A 24,951-nucleotide genomic window follows, 5' to 3' on the forward strand; every position below is an offset into this window, starting at 1 on the left:
TGCTATAATCAATTTACCAGCAGCCTTTGAACACTGTTTCTGCAGTTACCTGCTTTCCAACTGTAAATTGGAAATGTGCCTCATTCTACTCTGTAAACACAGATTACCAATAGAAACGACACGAAAGAAATGGCCTAAGTGTTCAGAATGGAGACGACCTATATAGGAATGTATGAAGGGCATAAAGGTTGAAAATCATAGGAGAGTCCACATAAATAAACACTGTCAGTGCTAAAACATAAATCCTGAATGGCTTTCACCATTTTCGGATTGCAGAGGTGACTGACATCAGGTACTATTCAAGAAGAATGAAAGACATATCCGCTTTACTAATAAGTTGACTTCATTTTCCTTAAAAGAGCGAATGCTCTTTAAAGTGTATTATGTTCATTTTCACAATAAAGACAGGGCCATTGTGCCGACTCTCTATAATTTTCGGGACCTGATAGAAACTATTCCATTTTCTCCCTTGCAATGTCACATACAGAAGCCAAGCCCTCCTGGCCCCTCTGCTGGAGCCAAGTGCCTGGGACCAGTGCTGGGAAGTGGGAGGTTCTCCCCCCAACCCCGCCCTCAGCAGCAGGGAACGCCCCACACAGTTGCCACATCCATGGGGCACTGGCCCCACACGGGCACGACCCCGTGCCCAGAGGGCCCCCACGAGTGACCCCACACGCTGTCCTTGTGCCCGATGCCAATGATCCTCCTAGCTCTGCGTGCTTCACAACTGCAGACTTCGGGAACCTACAGAAGCCGAATTTCCACCTCAGAGGTCCCGACCCCGCTGCACTGAGATCATGGGCAGCTGCCTGGGCACAGCCATGGCCACGCTGCCACGCCTGGCCCAGAAGCGAGGTTCCCCCTGGCTCAGGCCCACCCGCTGCCGCCCAGGCCCGGATGGGAGCCGTAGCCTCTCCTGGGTCTGCAGCCAGTCCGCCCCCACTGTGCCACCCTGCTGGGACCATGTCAGAATCTGGAGGACGATGGTCCCCAAGGCCTAGAGAAGCTTTCACCGCAAGCCACCCCTCCAGATATTCATGGGGTTGGATTTTTCTAGTGATCACAAGAGTTTGATGAAATGGCTGGGGAATGCCCAGAACCCCACACACAGTTGGAGCCTGGTGACCATCAAACTCACTCCTGTGGAGCACAGGGGAGATTCTACAGTTGTCCGCCTATCCAGGAGCCCCTGGGCCCTATGTCAAGGAGGCCCCGCCGAGGGCCCCTAGCCAATGCAATAAATCAAAAAAAAGAATCTCAGCACCTCTCTGCTTTGAACCTTCCAGGCCAAGGTAGAGAGGCAGAGACCAGGGGCCAGGCCATCCTCCTTCAGGCCTGTATGGAGAGACAGAGTGGTCCCTTCCTTTGTGCCCAGGCCTGGGCCTCTGAGGTGAGGCCTCTGCTCCTGGTGCAGCAGGGCCCCAGAGGACACCGACCCGGGCCTACCTGCCTCAAGGACACAGCACCGTGGCCTGGGCTGCCGAGCAGATCAGTACTCCCCAGGGCCTGGGACTCCCGCAGCCTGATGTCTCCGCTGTATCCTGAGTCAGAGCCCTGCGACCTCCACCTCCTGAGACTCAAACCCACAGTTGTTTCACTCTGCCCTACCCCCACATGGGTCCCTGACACCCCCAGTCAGCCCTCTCCCCCGCAGCTGGCGGCTCCACCAAGCCCCCAGACCCCCTCCCTTGACCCTGCAGAGCCCACACTGAAGAAGCTCTCCAGCTACCCAAACCTCTGCCTTCCTTGTGCCCACCCAGTCCTCCTACCTGTTCCCACACTCATCAGGAAGGCATGCTTCTCCCCTACTTCCCCACTTTGTGAAGTGAAAATGGCGTTCTTGTTTTAGATAAAAATAATAGACAACTTTATGATCACAGAGAATGTCATTGTCTTTCTTTCAGATGTACATGTTAGGATTGCATCTACACTGTGAATTCACCTTGGCCCTGTAACATCTGGGACCAGATAATTCTTGTTTGTTGGGTGCTGCTGTCCTCTCCATTATAGGGTTTGAGCAGAATCCCTGGCCTCTGTCCCCGAGGGGCCAGCAGCATACACACATTGTGAAAATAAAAAACTGTCTCCAATCATTGCCAAATATTCCGGGGCGGGGCAGGGCTGGGGGGAATCACTCAAAAACAAAGACAAAACCACTGGCAGAGAATCTCTGAGGGACAGTGACCTCTACTGGAAGAAACAGCCAAGTTTGGTCTCCCAATATGTGCTATGTTAAAACACAGCAAAGACAGAGACAACAGACTGAAGTGGTACATGCTTGGAAAAAACGTCCCCCAATTTCGTAGCATGCTGTGGTGTGAATGATTCAAAGGCTGGGCCCATGAATCATCAGAAAATGCAAATTAAAAAAAATAAGCTACTCATTTAAGTGCCTCAGGTTGGCAAAAATGAAAATGCTAAATAATACAAAATGCCAGTAAAGACGCAGAGAATCAGCATCCGAGGCAGTGCTGTGGGTGTGAACGCATCCAGCCAGTCTGCGGTGGCACTTGAGAGTGTGTCCTGGAGCATAGTGTGCCTCCCAGGAACTCTTTTGCACACCCCACCCCCCCCCACACACACACACAGATTGGCGAGGATGTTCTCCCCAGCACTCTTTGTCAGAGCAGACAACTGGATAACCTAAATGCCCACCAGTAGGGGATGATAAAGTAAATGCGCTACATTCTGTCAAGGGAAGACTGTTCCACGAACTCAAGGAAAGAAACAGCCCAAGGATTCTCCACTCCTGGGCTACCAGGCCACATAATTCTGTGCAGGGCAGGGTGTTTAGCAGCACACCCAGCCCCCATCGCCCACAGATCAACAGGCCCGCCTCCGGTGGTGACAATCAAAATCGCCTCCAGGCATTGCCAAATATCCCCCGAGGGCCAAAAATCACCCCCAGTTGGAAATCACTGAACTAGAGCTACGTGTCTTACAACACGTTGCATTGCAGAAATACACTGGTGAATGAAAAGATGGGGAGTGAGATATTCTGTATAGCACATGCCATTGATATAATTTAAGCAAATGCAAAGGAATATTGCTGGAAACAGGGGAGGCCAAAAAGCGGATAAGAGGTCACCTGGACACTTTGCCTATATTGTTCTTTCCATCTAAAGCCTCTTTAATTACTGTTCAAACACGAATTTCATGGCATTCCCCCTTCAGAGAGTCAGAGAATGCGCTGTAAACAAGGCAAAGTCCCTTCTCCTGTGCTACCTAAATGGGGTCAGTACCCTACCCACATAGGAAGCACTTATAAAAATCCTCCAAAGTGTCACAGTCTTGAAAAGTAAGGCTGACCAAGGTCATGAAAACCAAAGGAAGATACAGAAACTGTCTCCATCACTACAGTGATCACTACAGAGGCATAGATTCTGGAACATAAGAAGGACATTAGTCGAAAAGGGAAGAGGGTCTGAAAAATTCCATAGTTTAGTGACATTGAACCAATGATAGTTTCTTAGTTTTGATATATCTATCACAGTTATTTAACATGATAGTATCAGGGAAACGGGGGAAGAGTCTAGAGCAGAGTTTCTCAAAGTCGGAACTATTAACATTTTAGGCTGGATGAGTCTTACTTATGGGAGGCTGTGTATTCTTCTGGAGGATGTATAGCACATCCTCGGCCTCTACACGTTCAAGGCCGGTGTTGCTTGTGGGAGGCTGTCTATTCTTCTGGAGGACGTATGGCACATCCTTGGCCTCTACATGTTCGAGGCCAGTAGCATATGCAGTTGTGAAAAGCAAAATACCTCCAGGCACTTCTAAATATCCTTGGGCACAGTGGCGGGATGAAATCCCCCCAGGTTGAGGACCACTGATACATAGGATCTCTCTAGATTTTCTCTGCAAGTCTTTTGTAAATACATATATTTTTTCTATTTACATACACACATACAGGAGCAAAGCCGTTATTTTAAAGTTGCCAGGGCACAGTAAAATGATCTATAAGAATAAGACAAGGCAGTGGATCAATAATAGTTTTTACTATTTTCATTGATGAAGAGATAATAGATGCAAATGTACTTTGAAAATGAAAAGAGTCACATTCAAATGCAAGACACTGGCATCCATCGGCATAAGGGTGGTCTTAATTATGTAAAATGTCTGGACGTGAGTTCCGTTACGTGTTCACACGTCTCAAGGATTTATCAGGGAGCCTCCAAGTGTGCTGGAGTCCTAAGAAGCACCGTTTCCATCACTTCTCGAAGATGGGTGTGAGCGCAAAGGGGAATCGTTTTAGCTGCCGAGGGTCCTCAACTAAAGAGCACTAAGTATCCCACCCACATGGTGGTTCCTCCAGTAAAAGAAGACTAGCGTTTTTAGCAAGCAAAAGTAACCCTGTGCTCAACAAATACCAACCACAGAAATACAATTGCTGAGAAGTGTTGATATTTTTGTTCAGATCCAGGCAGTGAAGCGGGAATGAGTAAGGGCACGCCCTAAAGTAGCAAGGTTGTGGGCAAAGGCCAGGGAAAAGCACGCCCTGCTTCTGGAGAAGGTTGTAGAAGAAGGCAGAGAAACACCCGTGGGCTGGGGTGGCCTCCTTATTTGGATGATGCTTGCAGAAATGAACTGTGATGTCTTGGTTCCCCCAAGAGTAAGAAAGTGAGGCCCAAGAAGAGAAAACCCAGGCAGTGCACAGCTACTGCCACTATGGCCATCGACACCATGGCCATCAGGGGAGTCTCCACGAGGATGGAAGAAGAGCAGAAATGGGTGGCTGAGCACTGGTTTCCTGTGTCCACTGTACCCTAAGAGACAGGCCTGTGGCTTAGGCCTGGATGGTAAGCATGCTTCACTCACTCACAAATGTGTACCGAAAACAGGCGTAGATTAGCCAATATGGTCAGGGATGGTGAGGAAAAGAGTTCCTGCTGCAAGGGCTCTTAGATTCCATGACCCTTCTCATAAGTGCCAGGTGCAGGAGTTTAGTGGCAAGACCCTTGAACACCAAGGTCACGGTGTCTTGAACCAGTGAGAAGATTAAAAACCAAAGTAGAGGCCAATACTTCCCGAGATGTCTGAGTTGACTCCGAAGATTCCATACCCCATCTAAGAATGGACCCAGGACGGCCGGGAGGGCAAAGGGCTTCTAGATTTCATGTGGTTTGTCCACAGTCTGTGTCAGGAAGTTCTCTAATCCCTGTCCTGATATGAACTTCATTGTGTCCAGGCAAAGAACACCCTCTTTAATTTTATCAGCTGCGGGGTCACCTGGGACACTATCTAAAATACTCAGTTTGTCTGCAGCACAAGCCTTCTCCGGGCCCTGGGACAGGAGGGCAAGGCCCAAGTCTGTGCTGTGCTGCGAGCCCCTGTGTTCCTGCGGTGTGGCCCGAGTAGGCACTCAGTGAGTGAGTGAGAAATGGGGGGATGAATTAATGGAATGGAGAAGTGAACTCCATTGTTTCTATGATATTGTGAGAGACAAACTGGGAAAGTAAATTGAGCCAAGACCAAATGGAAAGGGGGGAATGAAAGGAGGGAGGTTACTTCCCCAAAGCTTTGTTTACACAACCACAGATACTCAGACAACACAATAGTAGCCGAGCTCTCTCGCATAAGAAGACTCCTGATACGGTGTAGATAGGGGTAGCCGAGAGGAAGTGTAACTGTGAGGGAAGCTGGTAGTAAAATGGAAGTAACATGAAGACTGGTCCTACAGACTTCAGTAGTAATGTCCTTAGCGACCAAAGGATACAAATTCCTCCCATTCTGGCTTATGTACCACGGGTGTGACTTCTCCCTGGCCTTGCTCCAAATGTGACCACATGGAACGTCCTCGAAGATTTACACAAAACGAAACTCTAATCAGACAACAAGCACCTAGTGAGCTAAGCACGTCTTTGTAAAGTTTATTTTGATGTATTAAGTAAACTGAAATGCCTACGTCTTAAGAGTTCTCGTCACAAGAAACAAATGCTGAAAGTATGTATAATGATAGATGTTAACTAGATTTCTTGTGGCGATCGTTTTGCGACATACACAAATATTGCATCGTTATGTTGTCTGCCAATGACTAATCCAATGTGGCAGGTCCATTATACTTCAATGTAAAAACTAATTACTAGACTCAAATGCCAGGAGCACAACTAAAGGGAAATGCTACATTTTTGAAATTGTAAATATAGATGGGTTTGCTGGAATTATTGGAATTTGCTTCAATAATCACTTTGCCCAACTCTCTTCTGAAGTAATAACATTTACATATACCCTAATGGCTTCTCAAGCAAATCCTGAAAAGGTAAAAATGTGCACTCCCTTTCCTCAAGTGTGGAAAGCCTTGGTTTTATACTAATCCTCTACGATTTGGCTCCCCTGCCATTTCTCCTCAATGGCGCCAGACAGGGCCACCTGCATCCAAGGGGTGGTAAGAATCAGGCCTCTTGTTTCTGGAAACCAAAGGCCTAAATAGGAGCTGGGCTGCTGTTTTATAAGCACAAGACCATTAATCCCCTTACCGTGGACACAACAGCACGTTGTTCCTTTTTAGATCACAAGACTTGTCCTTGAATAACTAGGCAGAGGGAGAAATTCATTCCGTGCTCTACACCGTGAAAATCGGAAAGAAAACGGCATGCCTGAGGTAGACTTCTCCCTCTGTTGCTCCAAATGATACATTATCCTAAAAGCCAATAAATATTTAAGCAAACTGGGCAGGTAAATGTCCCAGCTGACTTGGGAATTAGACTAGAGTTTAACCTTGGATTATATTTCTCCAGAAAATGCCTTCAAACATTTAAGTTCTTCTGTGAAACTATTTTAGTAAGTCTGGCCTAAACCTTACTGTAATCACTTGAAAACATCTAGCTGCCATCTTCTTCAAATTCACGAGAAATCTTCACACAGTCTGATCTAATGAACCCGGAACTTTCTACCTTTGAAATTTCTCCATACATCTTCTATTCTGCCTTGAAGAGCATCCAGGAAGTAGCAAGAAAAGCAAGATATCAAGATTTAAGTAATGACTTTGAAGGAACTGTCTTGTTTTGGTCACATTCAGTCCACCTGCCTACCACTTCTCCCACGCCCTGCTTCCTCAATGTGGGCGCTATGCTGTGTGGGACCTGGTTTCATCCATCAACTTAATGTCAGGGCCGAGCACCCAGTAGACTTGAGTAGTGCCTCCTCAACTCTACGGATTCCAGCACAGCCATGCAGTTCACAGGCTGGCCTCAGTAGACCTCGGGGCAGAACAGGTTTCTGTTTCTCACCCCTCTGCCTTTCCCTGCCCTGTCAGCTCTGCCTCCTTCTTCCTTGACAGCATCTGAAGCAAATGGTGTAGCTTTCCAGTCACTTCTCCTTATTAAAAAGATCAGGGTAGGTGAATCAAAACTCGGATCAAAACGGTCTTCCTGCCTGACACAGCTTCTCTCCGTCCAGCAGTGCTGACCTGAGTGCAGTGCACCACTGATGTAGTCTCTGTGCACACTTACCTCCCCACCCCACCCCCCGCACATGTCCCTTCCGCCCCCCACCTGCTTCATCCTGCTCATTTAGGGATGGAAAGGGAGACGGGAGAGGGCTGCGGGCACGAGGGACGGAAACAGCAGAGTTCTCTGTCCTTAGCCAGGGCTCTCTATGGGTCCCTCTGGCTGTTCACCGTTCGGGGTCCTCCGTTGAGGTGGCTTCCTCGCGTTCTCCATTCAGAGCGCCTTGCGGGGCCCCCGGGGACCTGTCCGGGGACCTGTCTGGGGGGACCTTTGCACCGCATCTTCCCCAAACGCAGGTGACGCACTCTGATCAACTTCCTCCATCCCCCCTCTGCTCGGCCTCCAGTGGTGCACTGCCAGCCTTGACCCCCTGCCTCCTCCTGCCCTGAGGTTGGTTCTCAGCCCCAAAGCCAGGGACTCCATCCAGCTCCCTCCCGCAGCCTCTGCTTGCTCCCGGGAATCCATTCAAGGGCAGACCGCTTGCAGAGCCGTCCTCTCCCACCCAATGACAGGAGCTCCAGCCCGCCTTCCACCTTGAGACTTCTCCAGCTACAAGGCAGGCCTCAGTGACTGGCTTCACCATCATGCACGTGGGGGAGCATCTGACAGGAAATCATATGCCGGTCTCTCCTCTACAGACAACTCCACTCTCGGTGAGCAGTTCTCTACCTGACTCGAGGTAGACAGGGACACAAGCAAGGGTAACACTCAAAGCACATACTCGCTAGTGTGGCATGGGCACCACCTCATCTGAATGGGTCCAGTGGTCAGCACCCCACGTGGCTGCATGGTGTGTACGTGCTGGAACCCACTCCTGCCTGTTCCTGTCCCATGGGGGAGGGAGTGGAAATGTCACAGCCTCTCTGCAGGCCCGCACCCCCTGCCTCTCTGACCCTCTAGCCTTCTCTCCCACTGCCTGCTGGGGTTGGGTGAGGGTGACTGGACCCATTCAGTGTCCTACCAGTCCTGTGTGAATGCCGCCAGGACCTCTCTCTAGGAAAAACCTCCTCTTGCATAGTCAGTCAAGGTCATACTGGATCAAGGATATATCGATCGTAGGTTTCCAAATATGCAAAAGCATCCTCAGGACATACTGAGCTCTGTGTCACAGGAGGCGGTCAAGCTGGATACAAGAGATATCGTAGCCAGGACCGGATAACAGGTGGAATGAAAATGAGGGTATCCATTATTCTGATTATTATTTGATTATCTTTAGTGAGCTACTTTGTACATTTTCAATTCTGTACATCTCAGCATCTTCAAGTTTTCTGCAATATTCATAAAATAAGCAGCGAGGAAAAATAAGTAAATAAGTAGTGAATGTCGCAGATCTGGATCCCTGAAGCCATCCCGGAAATGGGTATTTGCCACTGGAGGGGTCTGCTAGGGCGGCTGTAACAAATACTATAGACTGTGTGGCTTAAGCCACAGAAATGTATTTTCTTACAATTCTGGACGCTAGAAGTCTCAGATCAGGGTGTGGTCAGGGTTGATTTCTTCTGGGGCTTCTTTCTTTGGCTTGTGGATGGCTGCCCTCTCCCGTCTTACCTGGGCTTTCCTCTGTGCACACCTGTGTCCTAATCTCTTCTTCTAAGGACACCATTTGTAGTGGATTAAAGCCCACCTATAGGACCTCATCTTACATTAATTACCTCTTTAAGGACCCTATCTCCAAATACAATCACATTCTGAGCTATGAGGGGTTAGGACTTGAAGCATGAATTTTTTTGGGGGGGGGGGGGACACAATTCATCCCATAGCAGCTCCCCTGCAGAATTTATTTTGTCCCTCGCTGGCACCAAAAGGCCTCTCTAAGGCAGAAGAGTTAAAACCTGACCCGGTAGCCGGGCTACTGGTGTCTTCCATCCAGCCACCACACTCTCGAGAGGCAGACTCTCTGCAAAGTTGTTTTCAATCCCGTCTTGCATTTTGTGCTGCCCTTTCCCACAGCGGCAGCCCGTTCACGTAAGGATGCAGCCTTCTTTAAGGCAGTGCATGTAGAATGGGGCTCAGCTACTGAATTGCATCTTAAACACCTCCTGATTCATTAAGCAGCCCTCATCACTCAGCCTCCCGACAGCAGTACTGCTGGCTCTCACACTGCCTGTGCTTTTACAGGAAAAAATTTGTTGACCCCTGATAAAGTTTTGCACTTTTTCACTTGTTTAAAGGACACTGGCAACAAAGGCTTCCGTATATCTCGTGCACCCAATTCCAAGTGAAACATGTTTGCAAGTCAACAAGATCAGATATTCACAGATGTATACAATGCCCTAAGTTCATAAAGAATAATTCAAAAGTGAATTCTTCAAAATTCATCTAAAATGTTACATGTTTAAATTAACTTTTCGAAACGATGGAAACATCTGGTTTAATGTAGTCATTTACAAAGTTTAACATAGGCACCCAGAGGAAGTGACGATACCATGAACACAACAATGTGTAAAACCTGCTGAACAAGAAAAGGAAAGGATAAAGAGACTATTTGCAGGGGTTGGGGGTTGCATTGTAAGATGATCGGGGGAGGGGGGGTTTCTTATATTTTTCCTTTTCAAATTTATGCAAAGCAATCACCTCATTTTCTTGAAAAAGGTTATGATAAACAACTGTGGAAAGAGTGCTGCAGCTTAAAAGGCAGATGATAAACACAAAAATATATGTTTTTCTGCAACTCTATAAAATAGGAGTAGAGTTCACTTTGGACACAATTTTCTTTTCCCCTACACCTCCTTTTTCTAATTTTTTGAATCATGTGAATATATTACCTATTTTTAAATATTTATGTGTACGTGTGTACACACAAATACATATATCATATGTTTACTTTGCTCCCTCAAATTCTATTCTTCTGTTTCCTTCTTCATAGTCACAGTCCATGCATAATATATTGTGGGTTTCAGGTATGCCAATTAATAGTGATCCTATTTGTCAGGTTCTGAATCATTACGGAATTTAGACAAAAGAATAAAGCAGCTAGGAGACCAAAAGGAAAGGCCAGGTTGGAGGACACAGCTTTAATCAGCAGGAAAATTTTCTTCCTAATTAAAAAAAAATCCTGAATGGAGATAAATTCATGTACAGTGTCCCATGTAGAGCTGAACTAGGGCACCCATCGCACATACAGGAGTAATATGCAAGATATTTAACACCCTATATGATATGGCACCTACCAACAGCAACAGTCCTCATCTGTAAACAGCACATACACCTGTAAGGCTGTACAGAACATACAGGTATATGTGCCTGCCCATGCAGGGCCTAATTCTGGACTCAGTGTAGGGAGTAGCACAGAAAACCACCTGCTGTCTAAGGGCAAGCCAGGTCCTAAAGAGAAGGGAGCCACAGACAGCTTCTCCTTCCAGCTCACCGATTGGGTCAGCCTTTTCTCCTCTTGAGGGGAAGAAGGAGAGAGGGAGTAGACAGAAACCAGGAGTGTTACCAGCATCACAAATAGACATGAAAGGAAACATCACAAATACAGAAGAATAGAAAAAATGTAAAACTGTTAACACTTGTACTAAAGCTTCGAAGAAAATAACCAAGGTGCTATGACAGATATCAACAGTGGAATGAACCTATACATATTTATTTCCAAAATGAGTGCTATGGACTGATTTGTTCCCCTTCCCCAAAATTCCTATGTTGAAGCCTGAACCCCCCCCCCCCATGTGACTGTATTTGGAGATGGGGCCAGTGAGGAGATAATTACAGTTAAATATGGTCATAAGGGTGCAACCTTGATGGGAGTAGTGTCCTCATTAGAAGCGACACCTGAGAACTCACTCTCCGCCCCCTTCCAATGCCCCCTCAACAGGGGTCACATGAGAACAAAGTTCTAGTGGCATCTGTTAGGCAAGAGAAGAGGACTTGGAATGAGATCTATCTTGCCAGGACCTTGATCTTGGCCTTGCAGCCTCCAGAACTGTCTGGCATTTAAGCCACCACTGGGTGTGGTATTTTGTTATGGCAGCCCTAGCAAACTAATACGATGAGAGTAGAGTTTTTTTTTCTTTCTTCCTTCCTTCCTTTCTTGCTATCTATCTATCCATCTACAAGAGAAATTATATGTATACAGTAGGAATGTATAAAAAGCTTATGACATATGACTACCTCTAGAAGTTTTTATCATCATAGCACCTATTGAACAAAGAGCATCGTTGGAACATGATATAAACTGTAAGGTGAGCTAGATTACAAAAGTTTTTTTAATGTTAAAATAGAGATCCTTTTCAAAAATGAAGTTAAATAATTACTTTCCAGATAGAATTTGGAATTAATGCATGCCTCAAATACTACTGCAAATAACCAATTAAGATTTTTTACTGTGTACTTACTCTGTCGTTTCTCTGTTGGGAACTTTCCTCATGGAGAAAGCCACCATTGCTTTGAAGAGATATTCCTCATTTGTATCCCAGGCATACTAAGAGAGAAGTAAAACAGAAAATGTAAAAAGGCATAGGATGAAAAATGGTCCATTGCAATTTAATTGTGGCCACTGTGGTATTAATCAGTGCCTGCCTCTCTCTCTCTCCCCCACCCCCATCTTACTCATACACTAAAGACTGGAGACCAAGATAAATCATATCACAATAATGTTCAGGATAGGCTTTCTTGGACATTCTATCATTCCAAGTGTGGTGTATTTTCCATTGCATCATCTTCTTCACAATCTGCAGTATTAGTAACCCGTCAACAAATAGTCCATTTGGACATCCCATCCTGGACATTTACAGGACATATACATCATTCCTCCCTTTCTCTCTTCCCTCATAAACTGACTACTTCTCTTAGCTTCCTTTCCTTTACTAACATTGGTACAATTTTTCTTTCCATTTTCTTAGCTGGAAACTTGAGTGTGTGAGCATATAATGGATTGAACTGGGCCCCCGCAAAATGTATATGTTGAAGTCCTAACCCCCAGTACCTCAGAATGTAACCATATTTGGAGACAGTGTCTTTAGAGATGACTAAGTTTAAATGAGGCCATTAGGGTAGACCCTAATCTAGTATGACTGGTGTCCTGGCAAGAACAGGAAATTTGGACACAGCCATATACAGAGGGAAGACAGCAATCTATAAGCCAAAGGCAGAGGCCTAGAACAGATCCTTCTCTCATAGCCCTCAGAAAGAACCAACCCTGCTGAGACCCTGATCTTGGACTTCTAGCCTCCAGTACGAAGAGAAAATAATTTTCTGTTGTTTAAGCCACCCAGTTCATGGCACTTTGTTAAAGCAGCCCTAGTGAACTGATGTGGCTAACCACATATTTGCGGTGAGTAATCAAGTACGAATGGAGAAAGTCACAAAACAGGGTTTGTTGGTTTAACTCTAAGTTCATGATGTCCTACTCCCAAATTGCCTGGGAATCCCTTAGGTTTCTCCATCAGTTTTCTCTCTAGCTTTGCGCACTGGCAGTATCATAGCCAATGAGGTTTATCCGAGGCGCGATTATTGCTAATTGAAAACTTTTCCCAGTTTCTCTCTCTCTCGTGGTTCACAGTGACTATCTTGGACCTCTTTCGGCTCCCCTTGCACCAAACTCAGCGCTTTCCCTCACACCTCACACTCACACATATGTTCTTATCTCCTAATTTACAGATATATACTCAAGTCATCAATTTAAACTCCCCCGTTTTTCTGACACCAAATAAAAAACTCCCGCTATAGACATACATGCTCTCCACCTCCTCCCCCGAAAGGCCGGATGTGGTGTTTCTCCTCCCATCAGTGGCCACTGCATCCACTTCTACTAGGAACACTTCCCTCTGCCCTTCTTAGGATCTGAAAGATAACCGTTTCCCCTCTCCTCTGTCCACTGGATTCTGACTTTTAACAATGCTCAAGCCTCCCCATTACAACAACACCAGAACCAAATTACTTTACTCAATCGTTCTCCCTCCACCTACTGGTGTCTCTCTCCTGCCCTTCACAGCCAACACTCTCAAAGGAGTCGTCATACTCACGTCTTTACGTGCTCACCGTCCACTTATTCTCAACTCCCTCCATCAGCTGCTTTCCAGTTGCACCACTCCACAAAAAGGCTCTCTAAAGTTACCAGTGGCCTCCACATGACGCAGCATGATGAGAGGCCTTCAGCCTCAGCTTGCTCAGCCTGTCAACAGCATCTGACACTCCTGAACACTTCCTTCAACTTGAAGCACTCTCTTCCCTTTTGCAATGCTCATTCTGCTTTTCCTCCTGCCCCTCTGCCCCTTTGGCGGGTTTACCGTTTTCTACAAAGGCTCCAAGTTTTAGAGAACCTCAAAGCTCTATGCTGGACCTTCTCCTCTTGTCATTCTGTACTTTCTCCCTCAGACTGTCATCTAGTCCAGGCTTCCACTGTCACCGAAATGCAAATGGCCCAGGAATGTAGATCTCAAGCCCACTCTGTCCTTGCCTATTCATCAATAATACCTCAAACTCAACAAATTCAAAATTAAAGCTATGATTTTCTTGTCTGCACCTGGTTTCCTGACTCATAGGTGGGTCATCATCTGCTCAGTTGCATAATTAGAAACTAAAGCTTCATCCTTGACTCCTTCTCCATTCCTCTTTTCTACTCTCATCCCCTCCACTCTGCCTTCCACACTGTGGCCACTGTCTTCCAAACACTAATTCTACCAAAACATCTCTTCCATAAAACCCTCACTTGCTTTAAAGATAATAGCGAAGTTTCCTAACGCAGTCCACACATTCTTCAGCCTGATCTCTCCTTCTTGCCCAAGCCCATCACATGCCATGCTCTACTCCACTGCTACAGCTGCCGATGCCCCAGCCTTCCTTCCATCCCCCACTCTCACCAAGTTCCTTCCTGTAACAAGCCTTTGTGTGTGCTGTTCCTTCTGCCTTTTTTCCTTTTATTCTCTGGCTCACCTGCACTCATGCTTTAGACCTCACAGCAAGTGCCAAGCACTAACGCCCCTGACAAGGCCAAAGCTCCCATGTGCTTCTCCTCCCTGCTATACTTGTCAAGCCTACACATTTCCATTTCATTTACTGAATGTTTGATGGACAACCAATCCTCCCAACAGCGTAAGTGCCACGAGGGCAGAGACAGGTCTGATTTATCTGCCATTGTGTCCCCAGCATTCAGCATGGGGCCTGCCTCAGAGGACCCTGGGATAAGCAACCGACAATCTACTCTCTGTGGTAGAGAGAGTCAATTTTACAGTCAGACTGCCTGGGTTCAAATCTCACCTCTGTCACCTGCTGACTTGAGATCTTGGGCACGTCGCTTCATTTTTTATACCTCGGCTTTCTCATTTACCCAGTGACAACAGGATGCCCGTACTACCTTTCTCAGAGGGTTGTTGTGAGCACTACGTGAACTGATGTGAGTCAAGTGGTCAGAAGGGCCCCCGCTGGAAACTAAACTAAATCCTCAACAAATGCTGCCTGTTACAATGACCATTTCTCACTGGGTGAATAAAATAATATATTGGTGAACTGGCCCGCAAACAGAATACGTACCTCTAAGTACCTGTAGCATTCTTTGACTGCTTCTACCCTGACACATCTTAATATCACCTTCTATTGGGGAAAATTTTCACAGACCACACGGGGATACTAAAACTAGAATTACATGAATCATCTTATTAATTCGACAGGCTTTATTGCACTTACAGTAACCTGAGCCTAATGAGTATTTTTTAACTTCAATTTCATAAGCACATATTTCATGGTGTTACTTTGATATTTGAGAGGAACTGAAGAAACTGCACATTAGAATTAGAAAATTTGGGGGCTATGAAACATCTTATATGGGTGGAACCACGCCATCTTTTCAATGACTAGAAAACTGAGGCTCAGAAAATTCAGATGACCATAATGGTGAGGAGCAGAGCCCAAACCAGACCTGAGGGCCTGACTGGGACCCCTTTGCTCCACAGCTTGATTAAAATGTTCAAGTTTGCACAGTTGTTTTGTGTAATACAAAATCTCACAGATTTTCTAGCAGATTTCTAGCACTGAAGATTCAATACCTTAGGCAAAATCATTTTTTAGTAATTTCTATTTTACTATTTTTTTTACTTTAACACAGTATCAGATTTGAGGTCTTTCAAATTAATCTATATAACAAGTTTAACATAACTATACAGAGAGGCTCATTACAAGAGAAAGTAGTGTATTAGCAAACAAAATGAAAAATGAACACACAGTTTCTCCACTTACTGCGTTATCTCCCAGAGCTGTTCTGATACTAAGTCTTACTTTAAAAGCATTTTCTCCATCTGCCAAAAAGAAAAAAAAAGAGCAGCATTTGATGATAAAAATCTGCCAAAACAGAAGACCAAACGTTTAACCAACTCAAATCAACACAATGCTGAACTTCAGCGAAATCGCCCCAAATACTCCTGAGAGTTTAACTACAATCACCTTACAGGGTTTAAAATTTTCTTTCAAACTCATAAAACAGTCATAGTCTCAACTTTCAGGCCACAACAGATTTAGAAAAATAATGAGGTCTTTGTTGTCAATCATTTAGAAAACTGTTAATCTATTTTTAAGTTTCAAGGCTACATACCTGGTTGACAGAGTTCAGCATGAATAGCAGTCACCAGAAAAAAGAGCAGGCACAACATTCTTTCAGAGTGGAAAACACAAGGCAAACGCAGGGATAAATATCCACCCTCCACTTAAAGCTGCCTTAGCCATTCTGTGACCCGGATTAGAATATTAGAGAAACAATCAAGCCACCACCTACAAGATTTAATGATTAAACCGCATTATTTGGGTTAATACTTAGATAGAAGCAGCCCATCTCCTGTCAGTTATTTACGAAAATCTGTTTGGAAAACAGATTAGCTGTCTTTTCTGAACTCTGGGTTTCCTCTGCTGACTCAAAGTCAGAATCCTCCCCTGCCCTTTCTGTCGTTGTCTGGCTAAGTGCACTGTGGACATTTTCCTTGGCCTCAACTTTCTATCTTGTCAGGGCTGAAGTAGCTGGCTCATAGATAGGCTATCCTAATTTAGAAAACAAACAGCACTCCTTTCTATCTCTGGTGAACAAAGGACGCCCTTCCAAGAATGGTCTCACCTGACTCTCACCTCCACAGATAAACATCCCGAGAGAACTTCCACTTCAAAGGGAATCATTTTGGTCAGCCCTGAGTTCTGTTGGTTGTGTAAATTCCAAGTTAATGATAGAGAGCACTGCTGTCCAATGGAACATTCTGTGATGATGGGAATGTTCTGTATCTGTACTATCCAATATGGTAGCCACCAGACATAGCTGGCTGTTGACCACTTGAAATGGAACTACTGCTGCTGAGAAACCAAATTTTCTCTTAATTTATGTAGAACGTGTGACTAGCAACTACATTGGTCAGTGCATCTGTAGAACTGTCATTAACAGCCCCCTGCCGTGAACTGGGTGTGCTGGATTCTTTCTGTCACCCTCAAAGTAGCACCTCACAGTTGCTGTTGTTCGAATCATCTTACACGTGAGGGAACTGAGGAGCTGGTGTTTAAGGCACTGGTGGCAATGGGGGAAGACGAAAGGGTGTCACTGGAACCCTATCTCCACCACACCGAACTGCACTGTGTCTGCATTGGTCATCATCGGTCAAAACTGAAATTGCAGCAAAACCGCAGAGATGCTCTGAGGATTGCCACAATGAGTGGAAGAGAGTCTCCCCTAGTGGGCATTCTACAGATGCCAACAGAAGTGCCCTAGCAGGTTGATGTCTGGGCTTTCCTCTCTACCATGCTGCCTCTTCATGAATTCAGCCCCCAAGTTCCACCTCGTTGCTTGAAAATCATGAGTGGAAAAATTACATCAGGTGACCCTGATGAAAATGGGGACTTTCAAAGCAACAATGAGAAAAAGATCAACAGCCACACTTCTGCAACACTTTGAGAGTCCTACCACTTCCCCCTCCTGGCTAGGGTGATATTGTATCATAGATGACCCATTTCTGTTTGGTGACGCCACCTGGAGGAGCCTCTCCTTACCTTGGTTGCAAGGGCACAAGGCCAGGAAAAGTTGTATTAGAGGGAGAGACAGCCAATACTAGACCCATTCTAGCAATTTCACTATTAAGTGAAATGGAAATTTCCTACAAGGAAGAGCTCACATAACTTACCCCTGAAAACAAAGTCAGACTAGATGAAGTTATCTTGGGAAATGTTAGACTGGATAAAATCATCAGGAGAATAGAAAAACCAGTATGTGGAGATTTTAACAAAGCTAATTATTTGCATCAGGGAACAAAACCATTTTAGAGACAGATATGATTCAGCTTTGCTTTAGCCTTTAACTTCATAAAAGAATCAAACATGTCTCTTTTGCTCTGACATAGTCACTTACGTGATTAGGATTGAAGATAGTAAAATACTGATCTGTAGTTAAGCCATTCTTTGAAAAGTAAAAAAAAAAAAAACCTCTTCCTTTTTGAATTATTATTTCTCTCTTTTTTTTAAAATAAAGTTAGCCATTTATTGGGGCGCCTGGGTGGCGCAGTCGGTTAAGCGTCCGACTTCAGCCAGGTCACGATCTCGCGGTCCGAGAGTTCGAGCCCCGCGTCAGGCTCTGGGCTGATGGCTCAGAGCCTGGAGCCTGTTTCCGATTCTGTGTCTCCCTCTCTCTCTGCCCCTCCCCCCCGTTCATGCTCTGTCTCTCTCTGTCCCAAAAATAAAAATAAAACGTTGAAAAAAAAAAATTTAAAAAAAAAAAAATAAAATAAAATAAAATAAAATAAAGTTAGCCATTTATTAAACAATTTCTTTGTGCCACTCTATTAGTGCTTAATAGACTTGTAAAAAACTGCCCTTACTAAAATAATTGACATACAATATTATATCAATTTCAGGTGTATCAAAGAGTGATTCAACATCTATATCCATCACAAAATGTTCACCATAAGTATGGTTGTCATCTGTCCCCACATAGTTATTACAATTATATTGACTATGTTCCCTATGCTATAGTTTACTTTCACTATTCTATACTTTATAGATGTTTGTTGTCTCATTTAAAAAATAACAGGGGAAAAAGGAGCAATAGAAATTCCATATAGAAAATACAGAGAAACTGAAAGAGAAAAATACAAAATTATCCATAATACCACTGGTGTGAATGACCAATGTTAACATATTTTAAGAGCTGAAACATACCTGCCTTAGCCTTGGATCTTCTTGTGTGTTCCTGTGTGATGCTGTTGTTTTGTCTCATTGTAGCAGCACATCAGAACAGTAATGGTGGAATAACATGGACCCTTGTTTTCTTCCTTACTCTAATGGAGTGTTGCTTTTTCACAGGATCTGGTGGGTCACTTCAAATTCAATGTGTTGTGAGGTAAAAAGACTCCTTTTATCTCTAGTTTACTAAAATTTATTTTCATCAATAACTGATGTTGAATTTTATCAACTGCTCTTTTAACATCTATTACTATGATCCTAGAGGTTTTACCATTTGATGCATTTTATTAATAAATTTTTTAGAGGTGCTTCGGTGGCTCAGTTGGTTAAGTGTCCAGCTCTTGATTTTGGCTCAGGAAGTGATCTCACAGTTCATGGGATCGAGCCCTGCGTCAGGCTCTGTGCTGACAGCTTGGAGCCTGCTTGGGATCCTCTCTCTCCACCCCTCCCCCCCACCTCGAAATAAATAAACTTAAAAAAATTAATTTCTTTACATTGATCCAACCCTTAGATGAGCTTAGTTTGATGATTTTTTAACATGCTCCTGGACTTAATTGCTGTGTTTTTCCTTAGGTTTTTAAACCTATTTTCATAGAAGAATATCATTCAGGTTTCTTTTCAAGTGCTTTCAAGTTTATTTTTTTCTGGCCCTTACATTACCATCTTGAAAATGATATAAAAAGATTTCTAACATTGTCTAGGTTTACAAATACTTTAAAACCCAGGGGAAAAAATGCAGAAGAAATGCAGAGTCGGAGAAGTTGGGCCATACATATTTTGGGGGAAGAGTTCTTTCAAGATTTTCACTTCTTATATTGTCACACACTGCAGGTTTCATAATTCTAGTTCATTCTGGCTGTTTACAAATTCCAAGAAAACCTTTATTTCATCAAGATTTTCCAGTATTCTCACGGACTTTATACAGTATTTCCCATAAGGTATCTACATTCATTGCCCTATTTCCCTTGTATTTTCCACCATGCATATTAATGTTTTCTCATTTTCCATTCTTCTCGCCAGAGGTGTGTCTACTTTTGTTGTTGTTTAATCAAAGAACAAGATCTTGGATTTAATTTTCAGGTCTTCCTGCTTTCTGAGTCATCCATCTTATGTATTTTTATTACGTCCTTACTCCTCTTGTCATTATACTGCTTTTCTTCATTATACTGCTTGTTCTTCTTATAAGTCTGGAGTTGATACATAGGCTGAGGTATTTTTAATCTTTCTCATTTAATAATGAAAATATTTGTGGCCATGAATTTTCTCTGGAGTACTGTTCTGGACAGATGACAAGAAATATATAGATGTACAGTGATCTCATACTTATTTTCTGAAAAGTCTATAATTATAGTTCCAATTTTTCTATATCCCAATGTTTGCTTAGAAAAGTATTTGTAGCAAAATTAACAGCAGCCAAAAATAAAATGATGAAAAATATCAACTTTTTTATAGTCCTGTCAGGTGAACAGAAAAAGTATAATGATAAAATAAGACATTGTCAATAATTCAACTTAAAATACGAAAACTCTTACAAGGTCACTTAGAACATGCTAAAAATGACTTACTAAAGAGCTTGATAGCTTAATAAAATAGGTGGAATGCAGAACTAGATACTATTGTTCTTGCCTCTTAACATACTGGGTTTTTTTCTTCCACTTGTAAAAATCTTGCACAAACTTGCTCTTTATTTTCATACAGAATTTTAAGTATTAAAGCTCCAGAGAATTCATACCAAACTTGCTTCATACAACGCACATTTCTGCAATTTCACATATAGGAGCTTAATAATTTATCAGTAACAGTGGTAACGATGACAAATAAAGCAGTTTCAATCGTTCTGAATACGTTACTATTTACTTATAATGTTCAGAGTTTAGAGAATGAAGATAAAATGTTGAGATTACTGTTGCCATGAGCAATACAGAAGGCACCAAGTCTCCTGAGACAGGATAAAGAAATTGATTTCTCCATGTTTTTTCATACTCCACAACACTATTGGAAAGCAGTTTCTCAGCACATAAATATTGATCTACTGTTCTGGAAGGTAAATTAAATATGACATCACACAAAAAGGAAACACGTGTGTCATTCTTTTGATTCACACAAGTTATCTTTTAAAGTTCGTCAGGGTTGTAAATACATGGGCATATATACATCCATTTATCTGCAATTAAACAACATGTAGGTAGAACCAATGTCCCTTTGAAATGTTGACCCTGATTATTCCATTTCATGGTCACAAACATGAATTTTGTAAACCTGTAACACCTAAAACTAGTAAACTGTGAAATTATTTCAAATGTGATGTTACTCTGCATGTTTTTATTGGATTTTGGGAAATGTATTTAGCTGTGACATATTAAAAATATAAAAACCTTTAACAGCTGAACACAGAAATTTTTTATAAGACAAAAGCTTGAACTTTTTAAATTAGTGGCTCCACTCAATTTTCCACAATAGAAGTTGTAGAAGTTTAAAAAAAATTTTTTAATGTTTATTTATTTTTGAGACAGAGAGAGACAGAGGGCAAGCATGGGAGGGGCAGAGAGAGGGAGAAACAGAATCCGAAACAGGCTCCAGGCTCTGAGCTGTCAGCACAGAACCCACGAACCCACGAACCATGAGATCATGACCAACATGGGGCTCGAACCCACGAACCATGAGATCATGACCTGAGCCGGTGTCGGTCACTTAACTGACTGAGCCACCCAGGTGGCCCTGTAGAATTCTGAATAAATGTGATCTTTTATCATTTAAATTGAAATAAAATTGATATACCATATGATAAACAATATCAAGATGTTTGTAGTAATTAGTCCAATATTTTCAGTATAATTAGGAGGTAAGAAAATGAGTTTATTCGTTTTAAATTGTCAGTATTAAGATGCATGGGGAAATAAAGTATTTTTGTCTATAGTGAAAAATATTATATTTTAACTCTGGGGTTCTCAGCAGGGAGTGGTGGTGGATTTTTTTTTTTTCCTCCAGAAGACATTTTGGCAATGTCTGGAGACATTTTTGGTTGTCACAAATTGGAGAGGAACGCTACTGACACCTAGTGAGTAGAGGCCAGAGATGCTATTAAACATCCTACAAACTTTAGAAATATCACTTAGGCCTTCATTTGGTAACTTTCTTTTCCTTGTATTTGGGTTAATGGAAGTTACTCACAAAAGGAAGAACAAGAGATATAAAGGAATCAAGTATGCACCTGTATGCTGTGTGTGTGTGTGTGTGTGTGTGTGTGTGTGTGTAAAATCAAGCATACTTCATACTTTTAAGATATTAACGTCATTCCATATTCTGAAGTTACTATTAAAATAAACTCATTTATCTTGTTATTAAGATGGCTAATGAGAAAGAATAACTGCCTGGCTGCTGGAGCACTGGGCTCATTTTGGCGGTCAGTACAACAGCCCAAGGTTAGTAAGTGTAGGCACATTTAAAACTCATTGTCATTGAAATCTTGCCATTTGCAACAACATGGATGGAACTGGAGGGTATTATGCTAAGCAAAATAAGTCAATCAGAGAAAGACATGATTTTACTCATATGTGGAGTCTGAGAAACTTAACAGATAAACATAGGGGAAGGGAAAGAAAAATATAAAAAACAGAGAGGGAGGCAAACCAGAAGAGACTCTTTTTAAAAAATTTGTTTATTTATTTTTGAGAAAGAGAGTAACAGAGCACAAGTGGGGGAGGGGTAGAGAGCGAGGGAGACACAGGATCCGAAGCAGGTTCCAGGGTCTGAGCTGTCAGCACAGATCCGGACGTGGGGCTCGAACCCACAAACCATGAGATCATGACCTGAGCCAAAGTAGGTCGCCCAACCGACTGAGCCACCCAGGTGCCCCAATAAGAGACTTAAATACAGAGAACAAACTCAGGGTTGCTGGAGGGGAGGTGGGTGGGAGATGGACTAAATGGGTGATTGGCAATAAGGAAGGTACTTTTCAGGATGAGTGCTGGGTGTCATGCATAAGAGATGAATCACTGGGTTCTACTCCTGAAGCCAAGACCACACTGTATGTTAACTAACTTGAGAATATAAAAACAAAACAAAACAAAACCCAAACCCAAAAACAAAAACTAAAAAAATTCATTGTCAATGAATACTGTTTCTACCTTCCATTGTCTTTCTTCTCCTTGTCATTTCAATTGAAGCCACTCCCACTTGAAATCTTCACTAGCACCCCAGGGCCAAGTCTGGGAATTGAAACTTCTTGGCCTCTAAGATCTGAATCTGACTTGGCTTTTCAGATGCATCTACACAGATGTCCCCTCTCCATCTTCCACTGAGCCATTCTACCTGCCAATCCCTGCACTGGGTCTCATCCCACCTCTGTCCTTTGTGCTTCTTTGCACACTGTTTTCTTTAGTTCAATACTTTGAGCTTTCATTTTTTACCTTTAAATTTTTTTTAATGTTTATTTATTTTGAGAGAGTGAGAGACAGAGCATGAGCAGGGAAGGGCAGAGAGAGAGACAGACACAGAATCCAAAGCAGGCTCCAGGCTCCAGGCTCTGAGCTGTCGGCACAGAGCCCGACGCAGGGCTCGAACCCACAAACTGTGAGATCATGACCTGAGCTGAAGTCGGACGCCTAACTGACTGAGCCACCCAGGCGCCCCTCATTTTTTACCTTTAAACATCTTAGTCATTGTTCCAGGTCTATCTCGATGAGCACTTCCTTGGAGAAAACTTAGTTTTGTTTTTGTTACAGGTTCTTATTCGTTCTTATTTGTTTTACACTTGTCCAATCCATTTTTTATTCTCTTCTTCTCCTAGGTTCCCATGGCATTTTGTTCACATTCGTACATGTATGTATTGACAATATGATTTACTTTTGTGCCCTACAAATTTTAAAGTTCTGGAGAACAAGGACTATATTTGGTTCAGTTTTGCATTTCTCATGGCCCATGACTATTTGATAAATTAATAGAACTGAATTTACTTATTTGAATCATAAACTGACATTTGAAGAAGCTCAACAATGCAAACATGAAGATTCATGAGGTACATTGCATTTTTTTTTTCATTCCTAGTCAGAGAAAAATAACTTCTAGTATCAGATAAACAAGGAACACTGGGCTTTGGAATATTTTTGTCTCCACTTCCATACCTATGCCCCTTTTAAGATGAAAAGAAATTTGAAGCTATGGTATTTGGAAGGCTCATCAAATTTTGTAGGTTAATCAATAGCCATAACCATTTATGAACTTAATCTTTGTATTCACAGGGTAACATTTTTCTAGTTCACAAAAAGTTAATCACTATTGTTTAGAAATAAAGATTAATTTAGACAAGCTGAGGGAGTGTAATTCTGCCAACTTTATAATCTTAAGAATTTAAAGGACAGTTTCTGAAATGGAATACACATGTGCCTGTGTGTCTCCTCTTGTGAAGACCAACACATTAAAAAGAGTCTCGGGTAGTAAAAGCAAGACCTTACTGATGTTTCTTCCTAGATCTAGACTAGATCTAACTAGATCTAACTCTTTCCTAGATCTAACTCTTTCCAATGTTGCTTGGCTGTTAAAGAGTTTTTTCATGGTTGGGGCGTCTGACTTCGGCTCAGGTCATGATCTCACAGCTTGCGAGTTCGAGCCCCGCATTGGGCTCTGTGCTGACAGCTTGGAGCTCGGAGCCTGGAGCCTGCTTTGGATTCTGTGTCTCCCGCTCTCTCTCTGCCCCTCCCCCACTCACACTCTGTCTCTCTCTCTCTCTCTCAAAAAATAAATAAACATTAAAAAAATTTTTTTAAAGAGTTTTTTCATGGTTTAGGCAAATTATAATTTTCTCCAACATTATTGCAGCCATGCTCTATGGAACAGTATTTTCCACCCTTAATCTTCTATTTGGCTGCCAGTTAGTGTCACCCAGTCATATTCAGCTCTGCCTCTAGGTACTCCCCTTGCCAACCTATATAAAAAGGTGGAGCGGCCACTGGGCCATGTACCTTTCAGGTTAGATATTCTCTTTTTTTGTAGAGAATCTTAAACTATCCTCATTTTAATTGATATATAAAGCATATGAATTAATCAACATATCAAAGTTTCTGCCCTTAAGTTTTGACCAGCAACAATGATCGTGACCCTTCTGTCTGAAAACTGTCAGTAGCCTACAGTAAGTAATGTTTATGAGGGCTGCCTAAAAGATGTGCATGCAATAATACCTCCATCACTACAAATCAGAGATGCCAGATAGATTGTTGTAGCCACTCATCCATCCTACACCCACAACAGAAACTGTTAATCTACTTCAGAACTTTTTCCTTCTGAGTGTGGACTCAGCCACAACACTTCCCAACAGTTATTCAGTCAGTTGACAAGTTGAAACTTACTTGCCGTCATGGGCAATAAT

At 43.1% G+C, this 24,951-nt stretch overlaps 1 protein-coding gene and 1 pseudogene across 3 annotated transcripts in view; one reads left to right on the plus strand and one right to left on the minus strand.

The window, feature by feature from the left end:
• Window positions 1-18,933, minus strand: part of CLTRN (collectrin, amino acid transport regulator) — a 34,908-nt gene extending 15,975 nt beyond the window's left edge. Inside the window, exons 1-3 of one of the 3 annotated variants that reach the window (XM_047844018.1) lie at window positions 18,564-18,933; window positions 15,621-15,679; window positions 11,783-11,868 (exon numbers count right to left, since the gene is read on the minus strand). In XM_047844018.1, coding sequence (XP_047699974.1) covers window positions 11,783-11,868; window positions 15,621-15,679; window positions 18,564-18,621 — 203 coding nt within the window. In that variant the 5' untranslated portion in view covers window positions 18,622-18,933. Of the gene's footprint in view, window positions 1-11,782; window positions 11,869-15,620; window positions 15,680-15,972; window positions 16,196-18,563 lie in introns of those variants that run through there. The other 2 variants (XM_047844017.1, XM_047844019.1) reach the window with 2 other exon arrangements.
• On the plus strand, window positions 12,846-12,929 carry LOC125158067 (uncharacterized; annotated as a pseudogene).
• Window positions 18,934-24,951: the final 6,018 nt, after the last annotated feature.

Source organism: Prionailurus viverrinus, chromosome X (genome assembly GCF_022837055.1).
Source record: "Prionailurus viverrinus isolate Anna chromosome X, UM_Priviv_1.0, whole genome shotgun sequence".
NCBI lineage: Eukaryota > Metazoa > Chordata > Mammalia > Carnivora > Felidae > Prionailurus > Prionailurus viverrinus.